General features: G+C 37.6%; 1 protein-coding gene across 2 annotated transcripts in view; it reads left to right on the forward strand.

Moving 5' to 3' along the window:
- Positions 1-27,693, forward strand: part of LOC149006336 (uncharacterized) — an 86,444-nt gene that overhangs the window by 18,173 nt on the left and 40,578 nt on the right. For both annotated transcript variants that reach the window (XM_089166930.1, XM_089166931.1), the window contains exons 6-9: positions 2,799-3,053; positions 3,214-3,347; positions 14,595-14,669; positions 15,140-15,211. In XM_089166930.1, coding sequence (XP_089023056.1) covers positions 2,799-3,053; positions 3,214-3,347; positions 14,595-14,669; positions 15,140-15,211 — 536 coding nt within the window. The remainder of the gene's footprint in view (positions 1-2,798; positions 3,054-3,213; positions 3,348-14,594; positions 14,670-15,139; positions 15,212-27,693) is intronic.

The following is a 27,693-nucleotide window of genomic DNA, read 5'->3' on the forward strand; positions in this document are numbered from 1 at the left end:
TTTTTCGGGATATTCACATGAGGAAAATGATTGGTGGAGGGTGTGAGCTGAATGGACTTTACTATCTAGACTATGCTGCCCCAACCACTGCTCTATCTAATAATAGCATCTCTGCATTTCAATGGCATTGTCATCCAGACTATCTTTCCTTAGCTATGTTGCAACTTTTGTTTCCGTCATTTAAGTCCTTATCTAAACTAACTTTGAAGCGAAGGAGTTAGGCAAGTGCTACCTATCCTCATTGCTCTGTCTCTTGCAATGAGTCTTTATTTTCCTTAGTTCTTTCCTATATTTGGGCTCCTTGTAGAGTTAGTAATAGGTATGAGTTTTGATAATTTGTTACTTTTGTGGATGACTATTCTTGTCTCACATGGTTGTACCTCCTAAGTTAAATCCATGGGAGTCCATGTTTGAGGTGAATAGGTGATAACAAAACAATCTTCTCCTCATTCATAGCAATCCATAGCAAGTTTCTACCTAGCATGGGATAAGCTTTGTGGTGGGATTCAGAGACAATTCCATTGGTTAAAGAAAATGTAAATAGCCAATAAAGAGATGGGAGATGAGAATCATATGCAAAGTGTCAAATTGGATTGGCAAGTAAACTTTGTTTGAGTACAAGAATGCTTACCTTTTCAAGTAGCAACCAGTAAGTCAGGTGGATCTGCAGAACAAGTAGCCAGATCAGTGAGAGGGCCGTACACATGTCGAAGTGGAAGAAGCAGCTAGGACCAGTTCAAACCAGCCATTGAAGCCAGCTCAAAGCAACCGGCTGGTCCAACTAGCAAGCCCCATTACCCCACAATTTAGGCCAAAAAACATGTTGCGTGAAGATGTAAATGCTTAGTTTGGTTGCCATTTTAACTATTCATGCATGTGGCTGAATTATAAATGCTAGTAGTTTCTAATTCTAGAAAGATTGTCATTAGTTACTTTGTTTGTAGTTTCTATTTCCAGTTTAGAAAGTTCTGATTCAGGGTAAAGCTTTAGCCAAGCAATAAAAGGCCTTTGTATTGCAACTGAAAAAGACATTTCAGAGAAACTGAATTTGTGGGCTAGTAGCCTCGGTTATGGAGTAAAATCCATGTTCAACAGCTGACATAGCTTTGGATGAGAGACCCAGGGCTGACATCACCCATCCCCCATCCCCCATCCCCCTGCTGCCTTTTCTATATCTAGATTCTTCTAGTTTATCATTTTATCTTCTTCTTTCATATGTAAAAGTAACGAGCCAAAAAAAGCAAAAAATTATATTATTAAATTTCACCATTGTTGTATCAATCCCTGTTGCATTCGATCTCTTGCTGGTTTCACCATTTGAAGTTGATTCTTGCATTAGATTTAGTTCATTGTCCTTTTATAACCTGGGTTGGGTCGATATCTCGATCAAAATGAAATCTCAAACCAAGATGTTGTTTCAACCAATATATTGCATTTTCTGACTCACATGTGGTCCTCATCTCGATCCACTCAAATGCAGAGATATTACCAAGAAATCGGTGAGTTCTCTGACTATTTCATTTAATGTTGGGTGATACCAAAGGACAACCAAAACCTTGGGATTATCCTCAAATGTTCATATTATAATAAAGTTAATTAAAACTAATTACTACGATATTAGCGTGCCGTGTGGTTGGTCAAAAGTTATATTCTCAGAAATTAACATGGCTGAAAGGCATTCTAGGAAGGTCAAAGAGAAAGCTCTATTCCTATCAGATTTAGATCATGAGATACTGCCTATAAGATTGGCTTAAGTGAAGACATGAGCATGGCCTGCCCGTAAGAGTGTCTGAAGTGTAATATGAATTGAGAATCAAGTTTCTTTGACCTTAAAAAATAAAACTACCACAGATCCGTTTCGAACCTCTGTCATGATATAGTTTCCTTCATACATGTCAGACGTTAGTTGTAAAGCAAATGAATGGGGTCATAAAAATAACAAATAACATGGTTTTCTTGTAGTATGACCAAATAAGTTAATCCCTTCATTTATGGTTTGATCTCTGATGACTGAGTAAATAGCAACATAAGCTGTCAGAAAATGATGAGTAATTGCTCTTGTGGTATAACATAAATGACTTCCTATTCCACAAATTGGTTGTGGAGCAATTAAGCTGTGTCAACAAATAATATGTGTTTGTTTGTAGTATCATTAATTGAGTTTATCTCTTAGACTTTCAGTTTGATCTAGTGAGATTTGGTGAATGGCAAAATTGACTATCAGAAAATGATGATTAACATTCTATATGTTCTACTTCACAAACAGACATACATTCTTCCTGTGTTTTGTTGGTGATTATTAATATGCTTCTCTAAGTTGTTTTCAAAATTTTATGAATACTCAGGTTCTAGCTTTCCTTTCTCGGTTTACCAAACTGTAGTTGTTCTGGAATTGAATTAATATAAGGCTGCTGCGGCTATGACTTTATTCTTGACATTTAATTAGTTGTATCTTTAAATTTTTCTGTGTTGACTTCCATTTAACTTTTGGAAGATTTTGGTCTATAAGGTCTCACAATCCCCCCCGGCCCCCCCCCCCAAAAAAAATAAAAAAATAAAAAATAAAAAAAAAAAAAAAAAAAATATAAAAAAAATAAAATGAAACAGTTACTTCCATATTTTATTTCAAGTTCTTGAGGGTTTTTAGTGGCGCTCTCTGGTCATTAAATATAGTATTATAACTGCAAGCAACCCATTTGCACTATGTCTTCGATAATGGAACATATCAGCTTTGTGTATCATTTTGTTCTTTTTCAATGTTTATGAAATCTTCTTATGCAGAAACATCTTTCTTTCAGATGTTATATTAACTGATCAGCCCTCAAATTCAGAATGTGAGGAAGTAAGGTCTCACTCTATTTCCAATGGCAGTCACCAGTCATCCTTATGCCAGGCATCTTCCTTGGGGAAATCTGTTGCTTTCTCAGGACGGTATTGGGAAAACATTGTCACGTGCCTGCAGGGATGGGAACAAGGATCTAGCTGGCCATCAGCATGTTCCCGGGGTGGTTATGCTGGAAGAAATCGGGAAAAATGGATTCCTTTTCTGGAAGGCATGCTTCTTTTGCTATCATGAACTACATAACTGGATTTGGTGCTTTGCCTAATATTTCAAGCTCTAGATATGTTTACTTTGCAAGTATCTTTGATCGTTTTCACATCAACTAACCATTTGGGGCTTTTACCGTCTTCGTTGGTTATTAACCTAAACAGGTTGGAAGTCAGTTGGAAAACAATTCAAGGGACCAGCCGTCTATTTTAAACGGAGATGTTTCACGTCATGGATTCCAACGTGGTGTGCCTATACATCGAGTGTAGCTGTTGCTCAACCTCCTGGCGCGGCAGATGTATGTCACAATTAGTTATTATAGTTGCATGACTATTAAGGGGTGAGCCTTGGTGCAATGGTTGGTGGGCCACAGTTGTAGCCTGAGGTCAAGGTATCGAAACAGCCTCTCAGGAAAAAAATTGCTTGGGGTAAGGCTGTGTAGGAAAATTGCCCCCCAGGACTCTGCTTGTGCTTAAGCCCTTGGCACTGGGTTCGCCTCTTCTTTTAGATGCATGACTGTTATTAATGCAACGAAAAATTTTAGACTGCAATTTATGATAGGATTTTGATTCTTAGAAGGCACAAATACGGTTTGAAGTACATTGGCACAAATACAGTTTGAAGTACATTTTATTTTGGCGTAATTTTGCAACACATGTTAAAACAACTTTACTTTAAACCCCTCTTTTTTTCCTCTTTTAAGTTTAGGACACAAAGCAGCATTTGCTTTTTTTTTTTTTTTTTTTTTTCTGCATTGGAGTTAATGTTTCGGTTAATATTTGCTTACTCTTTTACCCCTAAATGGTATGGAATACTGTAGGATTTCTATGGATATCTCCAAAATTTCAACAGATGAATGCATTCTCTCTTCAGATGTTGGAATTTAAGATGTCCTTAAAATACTCCCAGCTGGACATAGATTATGGTTTCTCTGTTTGCAAGTGTAGCTACCATGTTTTAAGAATGTTTCCATCTTATAACATTGTAATTACCTCCTCCAGACCATTCTCTAGCTCTTTTGAATATGAATGACATTTGTGACCAGCAAATTCACAGCTTGATCCAATGCTTTTGGCATTTTAATATTTACAATTCCTTCTACCAATAATATACGCGGGGGGGGGGGGGAGGGATGCTTATTTAGTTTATATTTTTGATATAGCCTTGATGTAACCCCAAGTCGGGGGCCAGTCTTAGGGATCCTCTTCTAGAGAACCAGCAGTAATTTTGGGCTTTAACCGTGCTGTTCTAGGTCAAATCTCAGTCAATCCTTAATGTACAACAGCTGTATATGATCAGTTATCACCTGTAGCTAGGGGATTATGGCTTCCATCTCCTGCGGCTAGGGTAAGGGAGTATGATTTAGGTATGATGGGGAAGGACGGTAGGATTCGGCTAGGAAATTGAGGGAAATAATTCTGTTGTAGCAGAATTCCAATTGCGAATTATTCCTCAAGCTATGAGTTTATGGTATTTCGGATTTTTATAATTTCTAGGGTTTCTAGGGTAGGGTTAGGGTTAGGCCTGGAGTCAAAGGTAGTAGGTGTGTGGGAGATGAAGGTCCTTAAAGGGTTTGGGGTTTGGGTGAGAGCTTAGGGAGATATAGGAATTTGATGAGTTTAGGGTTTCTAGGGTTCCGAAGGAAGAAGATGAACTGCTGGGTGTTTAGGAATCTAATGAGGGAGTAGGGCTGAGATTAGGGTTAAGGTTAGAAGAGGGGGAGGGGAGATGTGTGGGTGGATGAGTAGGGGAAATTAAGGTTTGCTGCTGTTGCAAGGAAGAGGGAGGGGAGGGATGTTTGTGCAAGCAAGGGGAGAGGGAATTAGGGTAGGGTGGAGGGTTGGAATGGTCTTACTTAAGGTTAGAAGGGGCTGCTGTAGAAAATTACGGAAGCTGAGGTTCTTCAATGGCTGCTGCAACCTTGAGAGTGCGAGGCAAATATGGAAATTTGCAGAAAATTGAAAAACACTGAGGTCGTGGGCTTCTTCCTAGGAACCCACGACTTCCATAGTCTTCCTTCAATGCTCTGTTTATTCAATATTCATAATCTGATCTTCTTACACAGGGGTGTCTCTTTTTATAGGCCTTACAATTGAAGGAAATCATAGTAGGACTCAATAAATAAAGAAGACAACTTGGACCAGGACTCATACTTGGACTAAAGACTCACATTCATACAAGGACTCTTCTCATATCTTACCCTAGGATGATAGAAAATGAGAAAATAAAAGTAGATATGGACTCCTTGTAGGAAGTAGTAGACTGTGACTAGGGGACTCCCTTACTACTTGGGAATCCCAACCTAACTTGGACTCTTCAATAACTTGACAAATATGGACCCAAATTCTAAAATAGAAGTAGATCTAGGATCCTACAAACATACCTGATAGGCTGATACAATGAATTCCTAAGTTGACTCTATTAGGACAATGTAAAATTGCCAAAATACCTCTATTCTGGCCGAAATTCTCTTGGTTGCTGGTAGGGCCGCAGGGTATTGGTAACCTCCCTGAGTCCCTGGGCCCTCTTTGGGTGGTCCTGGATCCAGTTCACATCAAATATTTGTTTCTATTTATAATTTCTATTTAGAAACCTTGAACTTCGGGTCTTTTGTTTAGTGTTCAGTGATCCCCCCCCCTGGGGTGCCCCTCTGTTTTATTTCTCGGCAAGGTCAGTTTTTATTCTTAAAAATAGTAGTTTCTGTTTTCATGCAAGTTGGAGAGCAAGCATCAAAGCTCTGTGCGTAAGATTTTTCCAATGATTATGAAGTTAACGAGAAGATTTCCTTTGCTCAACCTTTTCTGCAGTCCATGTTTGAGTGGTAAGGGCTAGGGTCCTGCTGTGAGCTTTGGACACCTATGGTTGAGGAACCTTGCTGAGACAGCTTAATTACCTTTATCCCCACACTTTCTAATTCTCTTATCTCTTCTTGTTTTTTCGCTTGTTCAAACCCCACTGATTCTGAAACTCTGTTGCTGCTGCTGCTGATTGAAAAGTGATATAGGGGGAACCCTAGGGACTGGGGTCCTACAAGAATTGGTTAAACAAATAACAAAAAGAGGAAAACTGTGGCAGAAAAATAAAAGATTAGATGCAAATTGGACAAAATAATGGAATGTTATTCAACAATAGCTGCTTGAGTAGAAGTTTATCAGACATTCAGAAGTTCAAAAAATTTTTAGCTGCTTATTCCTAGTCCACACATCTATAACTAACAATAGGAAGTCTGCAAATAACAATGTGATCATTTTAAAAGGACGTAGCAGAAGACAAAAATATTTATATCATAGAAGTAAATAAAAGGGAAGTAAGATACCCTTAGAATGTATTACTTGCAGTTATAGGACAGCAGGAAATAATCAAGTGAAAGAAACAAAAATTGTATCCTGTGCAATTATCTGACAGCAGGAAATTATAAGGGAGGTGAAAGAAACATATAATTGTAAGGGGGAATGCCAAGCAGAGACCTAATTAAAAAAAATTAAAGAAAAGAAAGGGGAAGGACTTCCATGAAAAGGGAAAGAGGGAGCTGGGGCTAGGCACTGTTGAACAGAAGAAAGAAAAGGACAGCAAGAAAAGATGAAAGGGGAAGCAAGTTTCTGTCGGGCAGAAAGGAGGGAGGAGGTTTCACACAAAGAAAGAGATGAAAGAGGAGGAAAAGATATTTACCAGGAGACAGTATTCACGCCAAGAGGAGACACAAGAGAGAGATCCACTCTATGGGGGGGGGAAAAAAATTCTGTTTTCCTTAATTCATTCAATAATCCAAAGTCAGTTGTGGTTACATTGCTTTATAATATAAAAGAAAAAGAAAAGAAACTCTAACTTAAAGACTCAAATTAAAAAAAAAAAAACCAAGGTGACCTTACTACTACTGCTTTAATACTAGGGTAAAGCTTGGAAACCCAAAAAAAGTACATCAAGTGAAATAACATGAGCGTTGATTATGACCCATGGATAGACTTGATGCCCATTTACATCAATTAACCTAAATAAATTCAAATAAACCAAATTGAATCCAATAACCCACATAAAGTCCAACAAAAGAGAAAAATAAACCAGTAAAAACAACTACTAATGAAGACATCAGTCTTAGGCGACAGTTTCAAGTTTATTAGTGATGCCAACATAGAAATTAGCCTGCGCAACACCTATGTGTGTTGACGATGAGCTTAGACACTGGCGGATTGTAAGAGTCCATTGGTTTGATGAGGAGTCAGTCTTGAGGGAAGTTTATCAGTGATGCCATCATAGAAATTAGCCTGCGCAACACCTATGTGTGTTGATGACGAGCTTAGACACTAGCGGATTGTTAGAGTCCATTGGTTTGATGAGGAGTCAGTCTTGAGGCTGATCTTAGTCAGCTAGAAAACTGAGATTTGCGAGATCTCAGCCAAGATATGATAAAAAATTGGTCGAGTGAACTCGAGAGCCCTTCTTGGGGGGTCTTAAGGGTCAGGTTGGGCTGAAACTTGGTATTTTGCCTATTTTATGCCTTCTAAAGACACTGGTCGCCTCGGTTTTGTGAGAAAACAAACCTATGTATTGGTTTCAACTTGACCCTAAGTTTGAAATCAAAATGCTGAAGGAATGAACATGTAGACTTATAAAACATGAAGTATAGAACCATTAATTGATATAAATGAAAACCAAGTGATAACATACATCAAATAACTTAAATTGTTCACAATTCCATCCATATCAATGGTATTTGGAAAAAATTCACCTTCTTGAAGAACCCTTAAAAAAACTTTTAATTGGTGGTGTTTTGTTGTTGTAGATGAGTTAACGACTCCTTAGAAGTGTTGCAGGTGAAAATCCGGCAAGTTTCTAGGAAAAAAAATCAGCAAAAATTGAATATGGAAGCTGCTGTGTTGGGAGAGTTTGAGAGGACCGTGAGGAGTTGAGACAAGATAAGGAATCTCATCTAGACTCAATCAAGTTTGAGTAAAAAAGCCAACAAATTGGGTAGAGATCCTTGTTGAACTGGGATATCGACTCGATCAAGATCTTGGTAGAGTTTTGAAATTTTATTTTTTCAATTGACATCTTAACTAGTCTCGAGGTCTCACAAAACTGTGATCTCACCAAGATCTCAAGAGACCTCGAACCATGACAAGGAGCACCGCCGATAGGCATTTTTATTGGTCTCATTTAATCATTTAGATTTATTTGATTCTTTTAGGGTGTTATGTGGGTTGTTTTGGGTTAATTTAATTCATTTTAATTTTATTCGAGTTGGTTTAATGCAATTGGGTTTTGGTTGACCCATGGTTATAATTAGTGCACAAGTTATTTTCGCTTTACTGTGCTTTTTGGGTTTTCAGTTTTGACCCTAAGTATTAGAATGTTGGTAATGAGTCATCTATGGTCTTTGTTTTGGGATTTTAAATGTAGGGTTTGAGTTAATTTTTGTTCCCTTATAAAAGGATGTCCATTCACTTTGAGAGGAAATATTGGTTGATTATTGAATGAAAAGAATTACTTCTCACGTTTTTTTTCTCTCCCGGGCATCATCCACTCTCCTCTTCTCATGGTAAGTCTCTTCTTCCCCTTAACTCTACTTGTTATGAAACAGTCCCGGCCCTTTCTTTTTCTGTTTGGTAGCTTTCTGGTTGCCTTTCTTTCCTTTCTTTTTGTCCATTTTGTCATGATAAGCTTCCCTTCCCTTTCCCCTAATATTTCTAGTGATGTTTTATTTGTCTAAAAATTAATTTTCTAGTAACTATTTTCGTCTTGTCATCCAAAAATGTTTCTAGGGTGCCTTTGTCACCAAAAAGTTCCCCCGTGTATTACCCATCAATAATATTCTCGTTCTTTCACTTCCTTTCATTATTATTACTGTCCCTTTTCCTTTTGTTCCTTTCCCATATAATGTTTTTTCCCCTTCCCTTTTATTCCTTTATAGGATCTATACACTTTTGTTAATTTGCTGAAGTTTATTCGTTAGTATTGGGATCTTTGGACTAGGACAGCGAGTGTTTTTATCTTTCATAATTCTTGTCTAACTTGCATCCATATAGGTGGTATATTGCCATGATCCCGATCCACCTGGTTATTCTACTACCGATACTTATGGGAAAGTGTGCAGGTTAAAGAGGGCTTTATATAGGTTGAAGCAATCTCCAAGAGTGTGGTTTGGAAGGTTCCATAAGGCAATGATATCTAATAGCTATAAGTAGAGCAATACAAACCATACTTTGTTTATTAAAAGAGATGGTTCCCATACTACTATAGTTCTAGTAAATGTGGATGATATTGTGATCAGAGGTAGTAGCGAGGATGAGATTTCAGCATTGAAGACTTTTTTTGGGAACTGAATTTGAAATCAAAGACATGGGAAAACTCAAATATTTCCTAGGTTTAGAATTGGCATATTTTGCTAGCAGTGTATCTTTATCCCAGAGGAAGTATACATTGGATCTTCTTGATGAAATTCGGATGCTAGGATGTAAGCTTGCTAACACTCCTATTGAGCCTAACTTACACTTGAAGGCAAAGGAAGGAGAACCAGTTGACAAGATAAGGTATCAAAAATTAGTGGGAAAGTTGACCTATCTATCTCACACTAGACCTGACATCACATTTGTTGTTAGTCTTGTTAGCTAGTATGTGCATGATCCCTACTCCTCTCACTTGGATGCAATATATCGGATCTTAAGATACTTGAAGGCCACTCTAGGAAAAGGGATTTTAATTTTAGCTTATGGACATTTGAAGATCAAGGCATACACAGATTTAGACTGGGCAGGATGTCCAGATGATAGGAGGTATACTTTTGGGTATTGTGTGGATGTGGGAGGTAACCTTGTGACTTGGAGAAGCAAAAACAGTCTGTGGTTGCGCGGTCCAGTGCTGAGGCCGACTTTATGGCGATTGCTCAAGGCATTTGTGAGGTACTATGGCTTAAAGGGTTGCTTTAAGAGGTTGGAACTAATTTAGAGGTTCATATACAATTATACTCAGATAGTAAGTTAGCGATCAACATAGCTCACAACCCAGTGCAGCATGACAGGACTAAGCATGTGGAGATTGGCAGACATTTCATCAAAGAGAAGGTTGAGGCTGGGTGATCCATATCACCTTTGTTACTTCAAACGAGCAACGGGTAAATAAGTATAGTAATAGACACATGTCGGCAAGGGCCCCACACATCAGTATGAAAGAGTCCAAAAGGAGTAGATTTTCTATTATGAAGAGAAGGTAAACAAGTAGGACGAGTCTGCTTAAAAAATGTAGGCTTCACAAAAAAATCCATCCTTTTTACAAGAAGAAACTAAATTGGGAATACTTTCTTAAGAGTTTCTAGAGGGGGGGTGGCCTGGCCTATGGTGCCACTGTTGAAGGTCTAATATTACTGAATGGATCTGATTAGAAGATGCAGTCAGAGCAAAAGTAGATCTTCTAATTGGCTCCAACAGATAAAGTCCATTGTCTAGCCTTCCCTGTTACCAGATCCTGGAAGACATAGTAAGATGGGAAAAAAGTCACTTTACAATTCATGTGTAAGACTGTTAATAAAGAGCAAGTTAGTAGAGAAAGAGGGAACATGTAAAATTTTAGACAGAGAAAGTGATGGAGAATGCTGAATGGTCCCTTTTCCAGCAATGGAAGAATATGAACCATCAGCAATTCGAACTTTATCTTTTCCGTAAGTTGGAGCATAATGTAAGAAAAAAAGGATGAACCTGTCATATGATCTGTGGCTTCTGTATCAATGATCCAGGGAGCAGAAACTGAAGAAACATGGTAGCCTATAAAAGTTTTACCTGAACTAGCAAGGTAGGAGTTGGTATGGGTAGTGGAGGAAGCAGTAGTAGACTGCAAGAATGCGTTCCGAGTAGCTAACTCCTGTGAAAAACCAATGTCTGCAGAGGGTGTTGTGGAAATTGTCTCACAAAGATTAGCTTTCGGTTTTCCCCTTCTTTGTGCTCTTTTTTGCTCAAAATCTGCAGGCTTCCCATAGAGCTTCCAACAATTGGCCTTAGTGTGATATGGTTTGTGACAGTGCTCAAATTTGACAATCTCCTTAACCAAATCAGATTTAGTGCTAATAGAGGGTAAGGCTGATTTCTCCACGATAGGAGTATGAAGCATGGCTAATCGACGGCTTTCCTCACACTGAACAAGAGCATAAGATTGTTCTAGTGTAGGAAAGGGAGAACGACTTAATACTAGCACTTTGATCTTATCGTACTCCACATTCAAACCTGCCAAGAAGTCGTATACCCGAATATTATCAATGTGCTTCTTATAAGTAGTCACATCATCTGGGTTAGTGGGGTGATAATCCCTATAATGATCCAACTCCTGCCAAAGAGATCGCAACACGACATAATATTGGGCCACAGTCAGTTCCTTTTGGGTAGTCTCATGAAGCTTCTTTCGTAGCTCATAAACATGTGCATCATTCCCCAACTGTCCATATGTTTCAGGTAGTAGCCTTCCGATATGGGCTGTAGTATCAAGTAATAGGTAATCCCGGAAAATATTTGGTTGCATGGAATTCAAAAGGAATGACATAATAAGAGAGTCATTTGATTTCCATTTATCTTGTGAAACACTTGCGGTAGTAGGTTTGATAGTGGTGCCCGTAATGTGTCTAACTAGTCCTCTTCCGGCAACAGTCGGTAAAGCAGATCGAGACCAGATCAAATAATTTTGTTCCATCAAATCTTACCGAAAGAGGATGAAGAGTGAGGTAATGTTCGGATCCAGTGGGAGCAGTAGTACCATTGGCGGTTGCCATGTTGAAAGAATTGTCTGCAGTTCTTCAATCTTCACGCCTTCAAAGTAACTGAAATGTCGCAGAATGCAACAGCCAAACCACCCAAATAAATGATAGGATTCAAAAAATGCTTATAAAGAATACCATTTTTTTTCTCTTTTCTTTTTCCTCTTATTCTTCTCTTTCTTTCTTTCTTTTCTTCTTCTTCTTCTTTTTTTTTTTTTTTTTGTAATTTTTTTATATTTTTAACTATGGGAAATTACAAATAAGCCCCTGAAAAATTGGGAAATTACAATAAGGTCCCTAAAAATATAGGTCCCTTAAAAACTGTAAAATTATTCTTAAGTCCCTGAAACTATGCTAATTTACCATTAGGTCCCTGGAAGAATGCAAATTTACAAATTAAACCCCTCAATCATCAGTTTTAAATTCAGATGTAAACTCACTATTTGCAGGAAGCAGCAGCGGTAGCAGTTTCTGTTCTCCTTTCTCTCCCTTTTTTCTTTTTGTTCTCTCGATGGTGCAGGAAGCAATGGCAGTAGCAGCAATGATAGCAGCGGCTGTAGCAGGGTTCTTCTTCTGTTCTTCTTTCCCTCTTTTTTTCTTGTTCTTGCAGCGGTAGATTGCTGTCGGAACTGAAGAACGATAGGTGCAGGGTTTGCAATGGGTTTTTTGGAAAGCATCAGAAATTTGCGATTGGTTTGAAGAGATGCAATGGGTTTGAAAAAAAAAGAATTGCAATGGGTTTGAAAAAAAATCATCTGAAGATCCTAATCGAACTTAGGTTATAATGCCATGTTGAAAAAGCCAATTGTGGTAGAATGGCTTATTGTGATTAGTGTAATCTCAAGCCCTCTATTTATAACAAAGTGGAATGAACACTATTACATAAATACCCTTTCTTGGGTAACAAGAAATATAAATTTACATGAACACAAACTCTAATTGAACTCCTAATAGAACTCAACCAACAGATAGATTATCCCCCAAAAAACCACAAATATAAGTTCCTCTCATTAAGCATCATAACTTAGACTATGAACTATAACAAATTGAATATATGAAAATGAAAGTAGTAATTTTACATTTTTTCTTGCTTCTATGATATTCATATATGGTTTTATAAAATTATTTGGCTGAATTGTTTTTTGCCAATTTTTTTTCTTAAATAAATGAATAATTTTCGAATCCTAATCAGAATTGATATGTCGGTCTTTTACCACTTTTTTAACCAAACACAATAAATTAATAGATCACATTATTTAGGTTTCCAAATCATTATTCATTTAATGATTCATTGATTCTTGATTCTGAAAAGACTAACTATTAAATTCATATATAGCTTTGTAGAATAAAATTTAATTTAAAAAAGAAATAAGAAACACAATATTACGTACAAAATGTAAAAAAGTAATCGCTTTAGTGCCTAGGCGGCAATATGGTGCACAAGGCGACAAAATGGTAGAACCTAGGAGATAAATTTGCTGAAAATCTGCATGTCAACAGTGCGGTTGCAAATAAGGCGGTTCAAAAACCACCTTGCCGCCTAGGTGGACACTTTGACAGCCATGGTGCCCTAGTTTCTATACACACACAAAAATACCAATACAATACAATACGAATACAATACATCAATATCCAAATCTGAATCATAATCATCTGCTGGCGGGTTGTCTTGAAAGTAGTCATGATCAATTATGTAGGCATAGTACATGGTGATTCGATAATCTATATCTGGGTCCTGGAGAAGTGGTTTTGTTTCCAAGCTCATCAATCCCTATCAAACAGTCTGGAATACATTCGAGAGCTAGATCATTGTATTCTATCATTTGGTGCCGGAAAATGTCCCATTCTTCAGACTCATCTTTATGGGCAGGATAGAGATCATAATTCAAGTTCTTTAAGTAAAATATCTAGCATGATAGGCCATGTAATGGTTATCATTTGGAGGAGTGGGTTATACGAAAGTGGGATGAATATGATTAAGAGAGAGGTGAGATAGAAGGATAACAAATTCTTCAGTTTGGGATTTGAAGAATGTGTGCCCATATTTGAGAGACTGGAATTCTTCAAGAAGTTGACAAGGTATCATTGATTGAACCTAACAGGAACATGAGGAGGGTCTTAGTTGCAACGGTAAAGATAATAGCTGATAGCTTGGGAGGAAACAGAGGGTTACCTTGTAGACAACAAAGAGATTCCAAAAGAACACATAGTATTCTCTATTGAAACTCCAGAGTTGGTCAATAGTGAACAAGGTAAGGTAAGGATAGCAAGGATGAGCATTTAAACCATTTGTTGGCAATGCTATACCTAGAGGCCAAGACGGAGAGGGTATCTTTGTAAGTGGATTCAGACCTGCTGATGATACTACGACGAGAGATGTCATTATAGATGGCTGGAGGGAGATCTGAAAGGTAAGGGTTGAGGTCTTCTGATTCCGAATCAGAGTCTGATGGAGGGTCTTCTGGGGGCCTGGAAGAAGAAGCACCAGGGGTAATTGGGAAGCACAAGGGGAGAATGGCCTGGACATTTGGTATAGGTTTTAAGGGTCGCCTGGAAGAAGAAGCACCAAGGGTAATTGGGAACATTAGAGACATCTCACTTGACAATTCTGACTTAATTTCTGTTATTGGATTCTTAGATGTTCAGAGATTGATGTTGAAAAAATTGAAATACCCGACATGTAGTCTGCTGACAGATTGGCTTTAGTTCTTTGTATTGTTAGTACTGTTGCTTTTTTCTGCTCTGTAACTTGCATTCACCTTTGTTACTTTTAGTCATCTTTTTTGACGTCATCCCATGAATGTCTTTCAGCAAGGTGTTCAAAAGGTTTTAGATGTAAGGTTTCATCCTGAGGGGCTTGGTCAACTAGTTTGTAGCTCCAATGAGGTGAGTCTTACTTTGCTGCTTTTGTTGCATACAATTTGCCTAAGTGGAGTTATCAATAATACTAACCCTAATTAACATCATCACATTTGAAAACTATCCTCTCTCTCTACGTGCATGCCTACGCACACATAGCTATAGACATACGGAAACAGATGCATTGTTTTTCTTAAAAACAGATTGTCAGTTGATGATCACCTGGTTGAATATTGTGATGATGGTAGGTTTTGAAAAAGATGCTATGCACATTTAAGTGGATCATTTTAACACAACCAGCTTGATTTTACTTGCTGAGGAACAAGGCGGTTTTGAATCTCATTATATCCATATCCTAATTTTTGCTGAAAATAATTGACTGCTCAAGTTATGGTTGGTGTCTGCTTTTCCATTGGCATGGTCTGATATTCTCTAGTATGTTGCCCATTAAAGCAACTCAATTGTTAATGTAATAGTGAAATTGATGATGAATACAGGCGCCAAATGAGTTGCTATTGTACAACCTTCATTCTGGAACTGCAACTGAACTCACTGGCCACAATTGCCAGGTTTGCCACTCACTTATGTTGTTTTTTTAACTGTTATTTTCTGGTCATATACTTCAGACTGAATAAAATGCGTGGTATTTAGAGATAATCTTTGCATTCCTTGTTTCTTATCATAATTTTCTTACTTTATATATATATATATATATATATATATATATATATATATATATATATATATATATATATATACACACACACACACACTAGTAAGAACTGCACGTGCAAATGCACGTGACCATACAAGTAGGGAAAGAAGGGAAATGTCTTAAAAATCAACTTTTAGTTGTATTGTATCCTCTTTACATTGGTACTTGGGTTTACATATAGAGAGTACATTTTTACTTCACTCAATACTAACTTTAGTTGAGACGCATCCTTCTTAGTACCAAATTTGGAGCCTTAACCTAGTTGTTCCATTGAAGCAAAATGATCCAAGCAATGAAAACTTAAGTAAGCATTCAGAATCTGTAAGATGACAATACATAAGAAACAATGAATTAGTGAAGATTTAAAGAGAAGAAGTGAACCTCTATAGTGAAATCTACAAGAACTTCCTTGTTAATGCCTAGCTCTAGGCAAAGTTGCTTCTCTGGCTACATTCATCTTTGGTAACCCATTATAGAAACCCTCATCACAAAAAAAGGCCTTCACCATGTTATTCTCGAATCTGAGAGCGTGGCAGAGATGAGAGGTGAGGCTCACGTGGTGGTGAATGGATGGGGAATGAAAGATATGTGTTATTGAACACCCACTTGAATAAACCCATGATCATAAGCTTTTCACAATATTTCAAATAATTAATAAAATGCTTTAAATTTCCAACCAAATATTAACCTACTAGAAAATTAAGCGAAGATGAAAGATCATGGTAAACTAATAAGAACAAAACTATTCAAATTATATATACGGATCAAACAAAAAAAATATATTGGTAGACCTCAAGAAAAGGAGTCCTAAAATGCGGTATGATCAAGTCCCAATGATATAGAATGGTAAAGCAATGCCTTTATAATCAAAATGTGTGACTAACGATTTTAAACACAAATTAAGTAAATAAACAACTGCAAATCTTACAAATTATCACATGAACAAATAAAGCCAAAACGACAACATTCGCTTATTGTTCGACATTAATAAAGATATCCTCTATTGACATCTATCTAAAGTTAAAAATTAAAACATTAAATAAATCAGAGAGGATACAATAACTTTCAGTGAAGAACTAACATCCAATAATTTAATACCCAAAATTAAATTGTTGGATGGAAAGAATGGTTTCGTTTCCTTACGGCCCTCATAGGTACTATAGTTCCTCCGATTGTCGTTCTCTGTCCTCTTGGTAATATACTCAACGCTTCCTCTTTGGGTTTGTGGCGCATGTAGAACACAATGTTTTTTCCTTGAATGCACATGATGAACAATGGACATCCATAAATTTCTATTACAAAAAAAATAAAATAATAATAATAATAAATAAAAAAATGAAGTTTGGAATGATTTTCTTCATCTTCTTTTTCTAAGTTATGATTTATAATTTCTTTGATATCCGCTGGAAAATTTCCTTTGTTGATTTGAAAAAACTTTTAGAATGGGAAAGCTTGGAATGATTTTATTCAACTTCTTTTCCTAAGTTGTGATTTATAATTTCTATAAAATCCGTTGGTTTCCTTTTCAAATTGGATTTTACAAATTTTATAAAATCAAAATATCATTTATGATGTTTACAAAAAGGAAAGCTTAGACGGACTTTCTTTTTTTGCTTTCCTAATTCCTAACTTGTGATTTGTAGTGTATTCAAAATTCATTGGAAAAATTCTCTTTTCTGGAAAAAATGTAATTTCTGATTCGAAAAAACTTTTAAAATGAAAAAGTTTAGAATGATTTTATTCAACTTCTTTTCCTAAGTTGTGATCTATAATTTCTATAAAATCCATTGGTTTCCTTTTCAGATTGGATTTTACAAATTTTATAAAATCAAAATATCATTTATGATGTTTACTAAAAGGAAAGCTTAGACGGACTTTCTTTTTTTAGTTTTCCTAATTCTTAACTTGTAATTTGTAGTTTATTCGAAATTCATTGGAAAAATTCTCTTTTCTAGAAAAAATTTCTTTTTTTATTCGAAAAAACTTTTAAAATGGGAAGTTCGGAATGATTTTATTCAACTTCTTTTACTAAGTTGTGATTTATAATTTTTGTAAAATCTGTTGGTTTTCTTTTCAAATAGGATTTTACAAATTTTATAAAATTAAAATTTTATTTATGATGTTTACAAAGAGGAAAGCTTAGACGGACTTTCTTTTTTGGCTTTCCTAATTCCTAACTTGTGATTTGTAGTTTATTCAAAATTCATTGGAAAAATTCCATTTAAAATCTGTTGGTTTCTGTTGAAAACATAGACTAAGGTTTTCTAATTAGAATAAGATTATGTTTCCTAATAAGTCTAGAGTTTTATTTCTATTTGTTTTATATTTCATTTTCCTACTTAGTATAGGGCTTAACTAGGTTATAACTATAAATACCCTATTGGGGTCTTGTGAATAATATACTTTGACATGGTATCAAGAGCCTAATTTTGATTAGGGAAGAAAGAGAAAACTAGAGAAACTTTCTCTTGATTTGTTGTTACCTCTGCCGTTATCGCTGCTCCTTTTTTTCCTTCCTTTGTTGTCATTGTCACTGCCACGTCGCTACCGCTGCTGTTGTTCTCCTCCTTAACCGCTTCTGTTGTCTCAGCCGTTATTGCTGCTGCTAACTGACGCTGCTGCTGCTCCTGGGCAGCATCACCATTTCAGCAGAATTCCTTCTTGAGGTCCTTGAGGATCTTATTGTAGCTAAATTCCTTTTTTGCTGTATACGGACATGCACATATTCTTTCAATTCAGCACCTGAGTCCTCAGCATTTGCCTCTGCAAAAGGATCGAAGGCAGTAGGAATCTGGATGTCGAATTCAAACATGAACCTTGGTTTTCTGAAGTTTAGTAGTGACAGGTGAGGCTTTCTTAGTTTTAAACTAAGGGTCCATTCAGAGCTGGAGCTGATGTGAAAAGGCAGAGAACGGAGACAATGAACAAGAAACCCTTTCCTATCCTATCTCTCTTTCTCTCTTTTCTACTCTCTTTGAATTTCTTTTCTTGAATTGCAGATTTTTCGTAAATTAGGAAAAAAAAAAATTTTGGGGGGGGGGGGGACTTTTCTTCAATTTCGAACAATTTCAAGGACTTTTTTGTAATTTCAAGGACTTTTTTGTAATTTCAAAAAAGTTCAGGGGAGCTATTTGTAAATTTGAATGATTTCTCCTTGCAATGATGGCTGAGCCCATATCTCCCTTATCTGGTACTTTTGAAGAGTCTCCCAACAACAACAACAATAAGCCTTGTCCCAACTAAATGGGGTCGGCTACATGGATTCTTGCCCTCCAATCAGTTTTGTTCGAGGCCATGCTAGATACAAGGCCTAAACTATACATATCCTTTCTCGCCACTTCTCGTAAGGTTATCTTAGGTCTACCCCTAGCTCTTCTAGTTCCTTCAATATGGATTATTTCACTTCTCCGTACAAGGGCATTTATAGGTCTTCGTTGAACATTGCCTTGCCACCTTAGACGACTTTCTCGAAGCTTATCACTTATGGGAGCAACTCTTAGACCAGCTCTAATATGATCATTTCTTATCTTATACATCCTAGTTTTGCCACTTATTCATCTTAACATCCTCATTTCTGCTACACTGAGTTTATCTATATGATTCTTTTTAACAGCCCAACACTCTGCATCGTACATCACAGCTGGTCGAACAACGGTCCTAAAAATTTTCCTTTAAGCTTTAATGGAATACGCCAATTATATAAGACCCCGGACGCACCTCTCCAATTCATCCACCCTATTTTAATTCTTTAGGAAATCTCATCCTTTAAATCAGCTCTTTTATTTATGATTGAACCTAGGTACCTAAAACAATCACTCTAAGGAATATCTTTATCGTCAAGTATCACCACCTCATCATCTGCCCGATCATGACTTAAGTTACAAACTAGATATTTTGTCTTCGATCTACTAAGTTTAAAGCCTTTTGATTCCAAAGCTACTCTCCATGATTCTAATTTGGTATTAATCCCCACTTGGGTCTCATCAATCAACACAATATCATCCGCAAAAAGCAGACACCAGGGGACCTCAACTTGTTGTTGTATCTTAGATGGTTTCGTTTGGTTTCCCTCGTTGTTGGTGCTCGTGGTCTTACTGGCCATCTTGATGGGACTTCTACAAAACCTTTCACACCTGGTCTACAACTTTCCAAGTGGTATACAAATGAATGCTTGGTCATGGGTTTTTTAATCAACTCCATTGAGTCTAGCATAGCAGAGAGTTATCTCCTCCTTCCTGATGCGGCAACTATTTGAAAAGTTGCTAAAAATACATACTCCAAAGTTGGCAATGATGCACAGTGCTTTGAAATTAGACGGAAAATCAACCAGTTATAGAAGTAGGACCTTACTCTTTCTCAGTACTATAACACTCTTCAGGGATATTACCAGACTTTAGATTTCTATGGGAAGTTTACACCGAAGAATGTTGAAGATGCTATTGCCTATCAACGATGGGAAGATAAATAGAGAGTTTATGATTTTTTGGCAGGATTGAATATAGAATTTGATCAAATTCGTGCACAGATCCTTTATAGAGGAGCCTTTTCCTTTTCTGGCTCAAGCCTATGCCATGGTAAATACAGATGACAGTCGAAGGACAGCTATGGTACACACTCAGACATCTGATAGATATGCATTAATGGCTGGTTATGGCAATAATAAATCTAGTTCTGGTGATTTTCGCCCTTCAGTGAAGTGCGAGTATTGTGGAAAAGAGTGTTATACAAAGGACAAGTGTTGGAAGTTGCTTGGACGTCCAACAAATTCTCGTGGAGAAGGTAGGAATGGAATCAAGGGCAACAATCAAGCATCTGCAAATCAAGCCAGTTCTGACACCCTGAGTACTCCGACACCTCTTTCGTCAAATGAGCTCCAGCACCTTTGCCAGTTGATGTCCAGACTTGACTCATCTTCTCTAGTACCGACTTCCAGTGTGAGTATAGCCTCTGTCGTTGTTCCCTCTTTTGATCCACAATTCCTCACAGGTATTTTTGGTTGTCACAATGTCAATTTGACTTATCCCTTTTGGGTAATCGATCTGGGGCAACTGACCATATGACAGGCTCATCTACTTTGTTTCATACTTATTCATCTGTCCCTTTTGCTCAGGATGTTCGAACAGCTGGTGGGTCTCTCTCCCTATCTCTGGGAAATGTTTTATTATCTGTTCGTCTTCTCTTACCTTATCTAATGTCATGCATGTTCCTAAGTTTTCGGCTAATCTTTTATCTATTAGTAGCCTTACTCGTGATATGAATTGCAAAATAACCTTCTTTCATTCTTATTGTGTGTTTGAGGACCCGGAAACGGGGCCTACGACTGGCAATGGTAGACAGAAAGGGGGGCTCTACTTAATGGATGGGTCCCCATTAGCTCTTTATATGGTCTCTAGTTTCACCTCTCCTGCACTTTTTACCTTATTGCAATGGTATAGTCGTCTTGGCCACGTTCCTTTACTTATTTTGTCTAAGTTATTTTCTGATTTGATTAAAAGGTGTAATTTGAATGATTTTTTGTGAGGCATGTATTTTGGCCAAACAGACCAGGCATGTTTATCCTATTTCAGATAATCGCAGTAAAATCCCTTTTTCAGTCATTCACTCTGATGTGTGAGGTCCTTCTTGGACCGTATCTGTATCTGGTCATAGATGGTTTGTTACCTTTATTGACTGTTGTACTAGAACCATATGGGTTTACTTCACCAAAAAAGTGACATTTTCTTATGCTTTAATATTTTCATAATATTATTAGGACTCAGTTTAAGGCGACAATCAAAATCCTTCGTGTGGATAAAGGAACTCAGTACTTGGGTGGCGTATTTTCTTCCTACTTAATGAACCATGGTATCATACACCAAACTAGTTGCGTCGACACTCGACCTCAAAATGGGGTTGCCGAATGCAAGAATAAACATTTACTTGAGGTATCACGTTCCCTCATGTTTACTATGCATGTGCCTCTTCGGTTTTGGGGTGACGCCGTTCTTATTGTGACATATCTAATTAATTGAATGCCTTCTCGAGTCTTAGACCAACGCTGTCCCCTTAAGTTTCTTTTAGGGACAACAGCCTTTACAGTGTCACCTAAGGTTTTTGGATGTGTTGCCTTTGTCTGAAACCACCATGTTCATGGAAAGTTAGATCCTCGTGGGTTAAAGTGCATTTTTTGGGTTATCCTCCTACACAGAAGGGGTATAAGTGTTATCATCCTAGTTCTCATCGTTTTTTCATCTTTATGGATGTTTTGTTCCAGGAACAAATTCCTTTTTTTCCCAACACCTCTTCAGGGGGAGAGTTTTAGTGAAGATGTTCCAGTGTTGATTTTTCCTTTCGATATTTCTCTTGAGATTCCTACAAATGATCCTCCTTTGGAAGATGGAATGACCGGCCATGAACAGCTGGTGGATGATATATAGGGGGAGACAATACTTCTGAAGACTTATTAAAGAAAGCAACAAGTGACCCCTTCTGAACCAAGCCAGTTAAAAGCTTTGGTTCCTAGTCCTAAACAATCCATTCCTTCAGGTGAGTCTGTCTTTGACCCTTCTTCTATTCCTACTTTGGACTTACCAATTGCATTAAGAAAGCAGCCTCGAACTTGCACGAAACATCCTATTTCCAATTATGTTTCATATTAATCATTATCTTTAGAATTTCAAAGTTTTATTTCCTCTTTGTCCTCTACTTCTATTCCTAACACTTGGCAGGAGGCATTATCTCACTCAAACTGGAAAGAAGCTATGGATGAGGAAATGCAAGCTCTGGAAAAAAACAAAACGTAGGACTTGGTGATTTTGCCCATTGGAAAGTAGACTGTTGGGTGCAAATGGGTGTTTATGATCAAGCACAAGGTAGATGGGACTTTTGAAAGGTACAAGGCAAGATTGGTGGCCAAAGGCTTCACTCAGACTTATGGCGTTGACTACCAGGAGACATTTGTCCCTGTTGCCAAGATGAACACAATTCGTACTATTATTTCATGTGCAATTAATAAAGGGTGGAGTTTACAACAATTAGATGTGAAGAATGTTTTTTTGCATAGAGAACTCCAAGAAGAGGTATATATGGATATACCACCTGGGTATTCTACTACAGAGACTCACAGGAAAGTGTGCAAGTTAAAGAGGGCTTTATATGGGTTGAAGCAATCTCTAAGAGTGTGGTTTGGAAGGTTCCGTAAGGCAATGATATATATATCATACTTTTTTACTACTATTATAAAAATATGAACTCAAGGGACACGGCTATATTTTGTTTCCCTCCAATACCCCTCTCTATTCAATCAATTAGAACTTTGTATTAGTAATAAATAATGTCCATAATGGTCAATTAAAATATTTAAAATTATTTGAATCAATTTAATTTTCAATTTCTCTCCTTCTCATTTTTCAAAAGAAACAATTAATAGCCAAAGGCATATGAAAAGTTTATCCCGAAAACCAAGAAATGTTAATTGAAGAAGAAGAAATTGCATTAAAAAGGTTTAATCAAAATCACGCATCTAAAAGATAAACTTATTCCAAATTCCAACCTTAGCTGTTGTTAACAAGTTCACTTATGCATAAGACCATTCAACTTCCATGGCCAATACATACTGATTGATAAATACCTCTTGCATTTGCACGTGAACACTTTTACTAGTACACAATATATATATATATACACACACACACACACACCCAAGGAAGAACAATCTGAGGAAAGCCAGGCTGATCCCGGCGTCACCGACTTCTGCGGCTATGGAAGTTCCCCCGAGGAATTCATCATTAATGATGATTTTGTTCGATCGACCTTTCCTGATCGATAAAGAGTTGCTCCGGCAAAACTTTAGCAGCGTTGACAACACCCTTAGGAAAGATTGGTTTAATAATAAATTTAATCTTCCTAAAAAATTCCAAATTCGTGATGCTTGAAGTCTTGGTTTGGGACAAAGTGGTCAGGTGATTATGTTGTATTGTTAGGAACAAATTGTTCAGGGAATTGTTCAGTATTGTTAATATTTTTTTGTGTGGAAATGTTGGAGAGTTGTCCTTGGAGAATGCTTAAATCCTGTTTAATTTGGGTAACTTCTCTTCTGAGACCATTGGTCAATGTCGCAAGAGCTTGGATTTTGAAGTCATTGCTTGGGAGAGAAGGTGTTGATGAAGACGGTTTAAACTGATTGTAAATGTTGTTAAGGTTGTAATTGGAATGTTGTGTGGGAATAGGTTTAGGAATCAAAGATTCTTTAACCTATTCAAGATATTGTTTATTTAAATCGGGATCTTGTATTTGATCAACAAAATCAAGAAAGAAACTTGGAATAGTTTCATTCCTAATCATATTGATGGTATTTGTGGAACATTCACATATTCCTGATCCATTGTAGGAACATGTGAAGAGAATGGCTTTAGAGTTGTCTGAAAGACTACTTAGATTAGTATTGATGTTATTGATTTCGTGTTCGGAATCAGATGAACTATCTGGTTCGGTGAACAAATGGAGAATCGAACTCCGAATTTTTTCATCATCAATTATCAGATTGACCTTTTGTGCCATACAACAGTATTTGGCCAAGTGACCGACTTTGTTGCATTTAAAACATTTTCCAGTAAATGCTCTTCTTTGTTCATTTGTATTTGGTTTGGAATGTTCTTTATTTTTTGTTGGAGTATTTTTACGGTATTTGTTGTTGGAGTTGTATTTATGAGATTTGTAGTAGGATTCAGAAGACTTGTATTTTTCATTATACTTGTCTCCATGCCTACGAAATTTGTGGGTTTTAGTGGATTTTATCGGGGTGAACCCAAATTATTCACAAAAACCACCTAATTCCTTACTATAAGCCTTTGATTCTTTATGTATTTGCTTACGTAGTCTCATGTCGGAACACAAGGCAAGTGCTTCCTTCTGTTGAAGTATATACATTTGGGCTATTTACTGTTCACGACACTATTCACGTGAACAGTAAAAAAATCTGTTTTTACTGTTCACGGAACTTTTCACGTGAACAGTAAAATCTGTGTTACTGTTCACGTGAACAGTATATGTTAGTGATGCTACCATACTTTCTATTTCTGATGTAGGAGTCTTGCTACATAAGTTTGGGAGTTTTTAGAAAGCATAGTTTATATTTTGGTGTTAGTTTCTATTTTCGGAACTTTCTATTTTAGGTACTAGGAAGTTACTAAAACTGTAATTTTTTGTTTCCTTTTTCTAGAGGACAATTAGTTGTCTCTCAATTTGTATTAGATTCATTAGAAGCTATAAATAAAAGGGCTCCGTGATTCTAGACTTCTAAGCAAGAATCACAAGCCTCTTCTACTAGTTCTTCATCTCTCTTCTCTTCTTCTTCTTCTTCTCTCTTTTCTTTGTTCAAGTTCAGCTGCTGTTTTGATTATTTAATGTTTGTTTTCTAACAGTCTCCATTCCAGATTGTATATGGACGTGAACCGCCTTCACTTTTGCGTTGGGAAGATGGCCGGTCCAAGGTTGATGATGTTGATGTGTTCCTTCGTGAGCGAAATTGAGTATTGGATGATCTCAAATCTAATCTCCGGGTGGCCCAAGAACGGATGCGCGCCACCGCTGATCCCAATCACTGGGAGGTGCACTACAGGGTGGGAGATGAGGTTTTTCTTAAGCTCTAGCCTTATCGTTTACAGAAACTTGCCAACCGCCCAAACGAAAAGCTAAGCCATCGTTTCTACGGGCCATACCAAATCATAGAGCAAGTGGGCCCCACGGCTTATCGGTTACTGTTACCAGAGGGGACTCGCATCCACCCTGTGTTCCACGTTTCGCAATTGAAACCAGCAGTTGGTCAACACATTGTCCCCCAGCCTCTTCCCTCATGTTTGCGAGAGAATGGCGAGTTACATCCCACACTAGAACAATTGCTCAGCATTCGCTTCTCTGGCCCGGGGGTTTTGGATGTTTTGATTCAATGGAAAGGACTGCCTCCTTGTGAAAATACTTGGGAAACATATGACGAGATGCAGTCCCACTTTCCAGATTTTCAGCTTGAGGACAAGGTGAAACTGTTGGAGGGGAGTATTGATAAGCCCCTTGTATCACGAGTCTACACTCGACAGCGTGGAAAGCAAATCCCTAAAATCCAAGGAAGCAAAAGATTGGAAGATTTGAAGAAGTCATATTACAATTAGGATTAGATTCAAAGAGTCCTATTCGAATTACTTTTTAGGATTAGAATTGAAGAGTCCTATTCGAATTGGGATGATTATGTTAATTAATATTGTAGGAACGTAATTGCTATAAATAGGGGGAAGGAATAGTAGAGAGGATAGTTTTTTGGAGTTATTGGGGAAGATTAGGTGAGAGCTATTGCTCTTGGGTAGTCGTAGGATTCACCTACTGCTAGTAGTGTGTTTTGTCTGGAGATTATTTGATTCAATGTTGCTATTATCGTGGTGGGTGAATTTATTCATTGTTTTTGAGATCGGGGTCTTATCAGTAATATTTGAAATCTATGAATAAAAACTAATTGAAGACTAACATTGTTAGTAATAGCAGGTCTGATTCATAAATTGGATACCTCAGGGGTGGCGCCGATAATTTCCCATTTCTCAAACAAACATGTATCTTGTATATACTTCAGCATTAAGTCCCTTCTATCACATATTCGCCCTAGGACTCGAGTACACTTTCTAATAATGCAAAAAATCAAACATCTAGATACCTCCAGCCAAAAAAAAGAAACATCAGAAAAGACACAAGTTGGAAGCTGTTAGGATCAGCAATAACCAGAGAACTAGAGCTGAGAGGCTGAGAAACTAAGAGAGAAATTAGGAAGAGAGTTAGAAGAGTGGAGATCAATGGGGGCAAGAGTGTCCTCACTCTTGCCTATTTCATTACTTGAAATATTGGGGAAATTACATCTGTCTCCATAGGGAGGTTAAAAAGAAGAAATAGAAAGAGATTACAATCAAGATTGTTACATGGTAACATGAAACCAAAGTACCCCTATTCTCTTTGGATGAATGAAAAAAAAATTTATTACCAAAGGAATGTAAAGGAGGAAGAGTGGGGCTACAATCCGACGACCTGGTAGTTCAATAGAGCCTAAACCCCAAGTGACAACAATCAGTCTATCTTTGGTGTATCCAACATCGGGGGGTTGCGGAAGGGATTGCAGCCTGGTAGAAACATCAAGATAGGTGGCTTTCCAAATCAAGTCTAGGGATTTGGATTTGGAAGCCCATCTCCTAGGGTTCCACTCCCACCATAAGTGAGACATCATAGCTCAAAACACCAATTTGCCAACCAGGTCAAAAATAATTGAACCAAAAAAGGATCTCAAAAACCAAAACCAATCCCTGGAGAACCCAAAGGTGCGTCTGGAGCTGGACCAATGGTGACAATGGCATTCCCCTCTAACAAATGGGAGAAGGGGCAAAGAAAAAAGAGATGGTTGGGATTTTCAGGGTCATTGAGTCATTCCATCAAAGGATATAGTGATGGATAATGTTTGAGTGTCAGTGGTGATGAGGGATTGGGTAGGAAGGAAAAGACTGAAAGCTTTCTCCAATTGGTGAAGGCATGGCAGGGATATGACTTTTGAATCAAACTAGGGGGTGCCAGGCAACTGGAGGGGAGGGGGCATGAATAAGGTGCCAACCTGTTTTGCCATTTGCTCAAAGAGAAAATTTTCTTGTAATGGCTCTTCTTCTGCGGGGTTCACTGCTGGAAACAAAACCCCAATTTCAACTGCTGAAGCTGGGACTCTTTCTGTAACCATCCCCATGTACTAACAAGGTTTCTCCATTCCTAGTGTTGCAATCAGCCATGATTCTCCTCTGTTGCCTCCGCCCTCACCTAAGGGGTTGTTGCCGGAGTCCGTGTCACCCAGCTGATCTCCCCTCTGAACTGACAATGCTTCTTTCCTTGAACAAAAACAGAATCTTGATCTGCAACTTCACTGCTTCCAGATTTCCAATCACGCAAAGACCCTTCTTTCTTGTATGCAGGGTTACCACACAAAACTCCAGATTCACAAGATCTAAGGTATGATGAGCCACCACTTCCCACATCATGGTTTGGAACACCTCTACCTTCCACACTTTGAAGCCCTGTGACCTAGATTCCATATTTCCTTTGAACCATTTCTTCTTTTCACGTTTTCTCTTCACCTCTTGAAAAGAATCTTAAACGAGTTGCCTCTGAATGGCTTTGTTCAGGTCCGTTTTACACTGCTTAAACATGGCATAGTTCTCCTGTTCATGACGATTGGCAATCTACTTCAAACTCTGAACCATCTTCCCCAATGTCACCAGGATCAACAATGCTCCATTATTGCCTTTTCCATTACTGCTAAAATCAACTCCAGTTTGGTGCATG

This window comes from Hakea prostrata, chromosome 8 (genome assembly GCF_041222555.1).
Source record: "Hakea prostrata isolate BN-2017 chromosome 8, UWA_Hpros_2, whole genome shotgun sequence".
Classification (NCBI taxonomy): Eukaryota; Viridiplantae; Streptophyta; class Magnoliopsida; order Proteales; family Proteaceae; genus Hakea; species Hakea prostrata.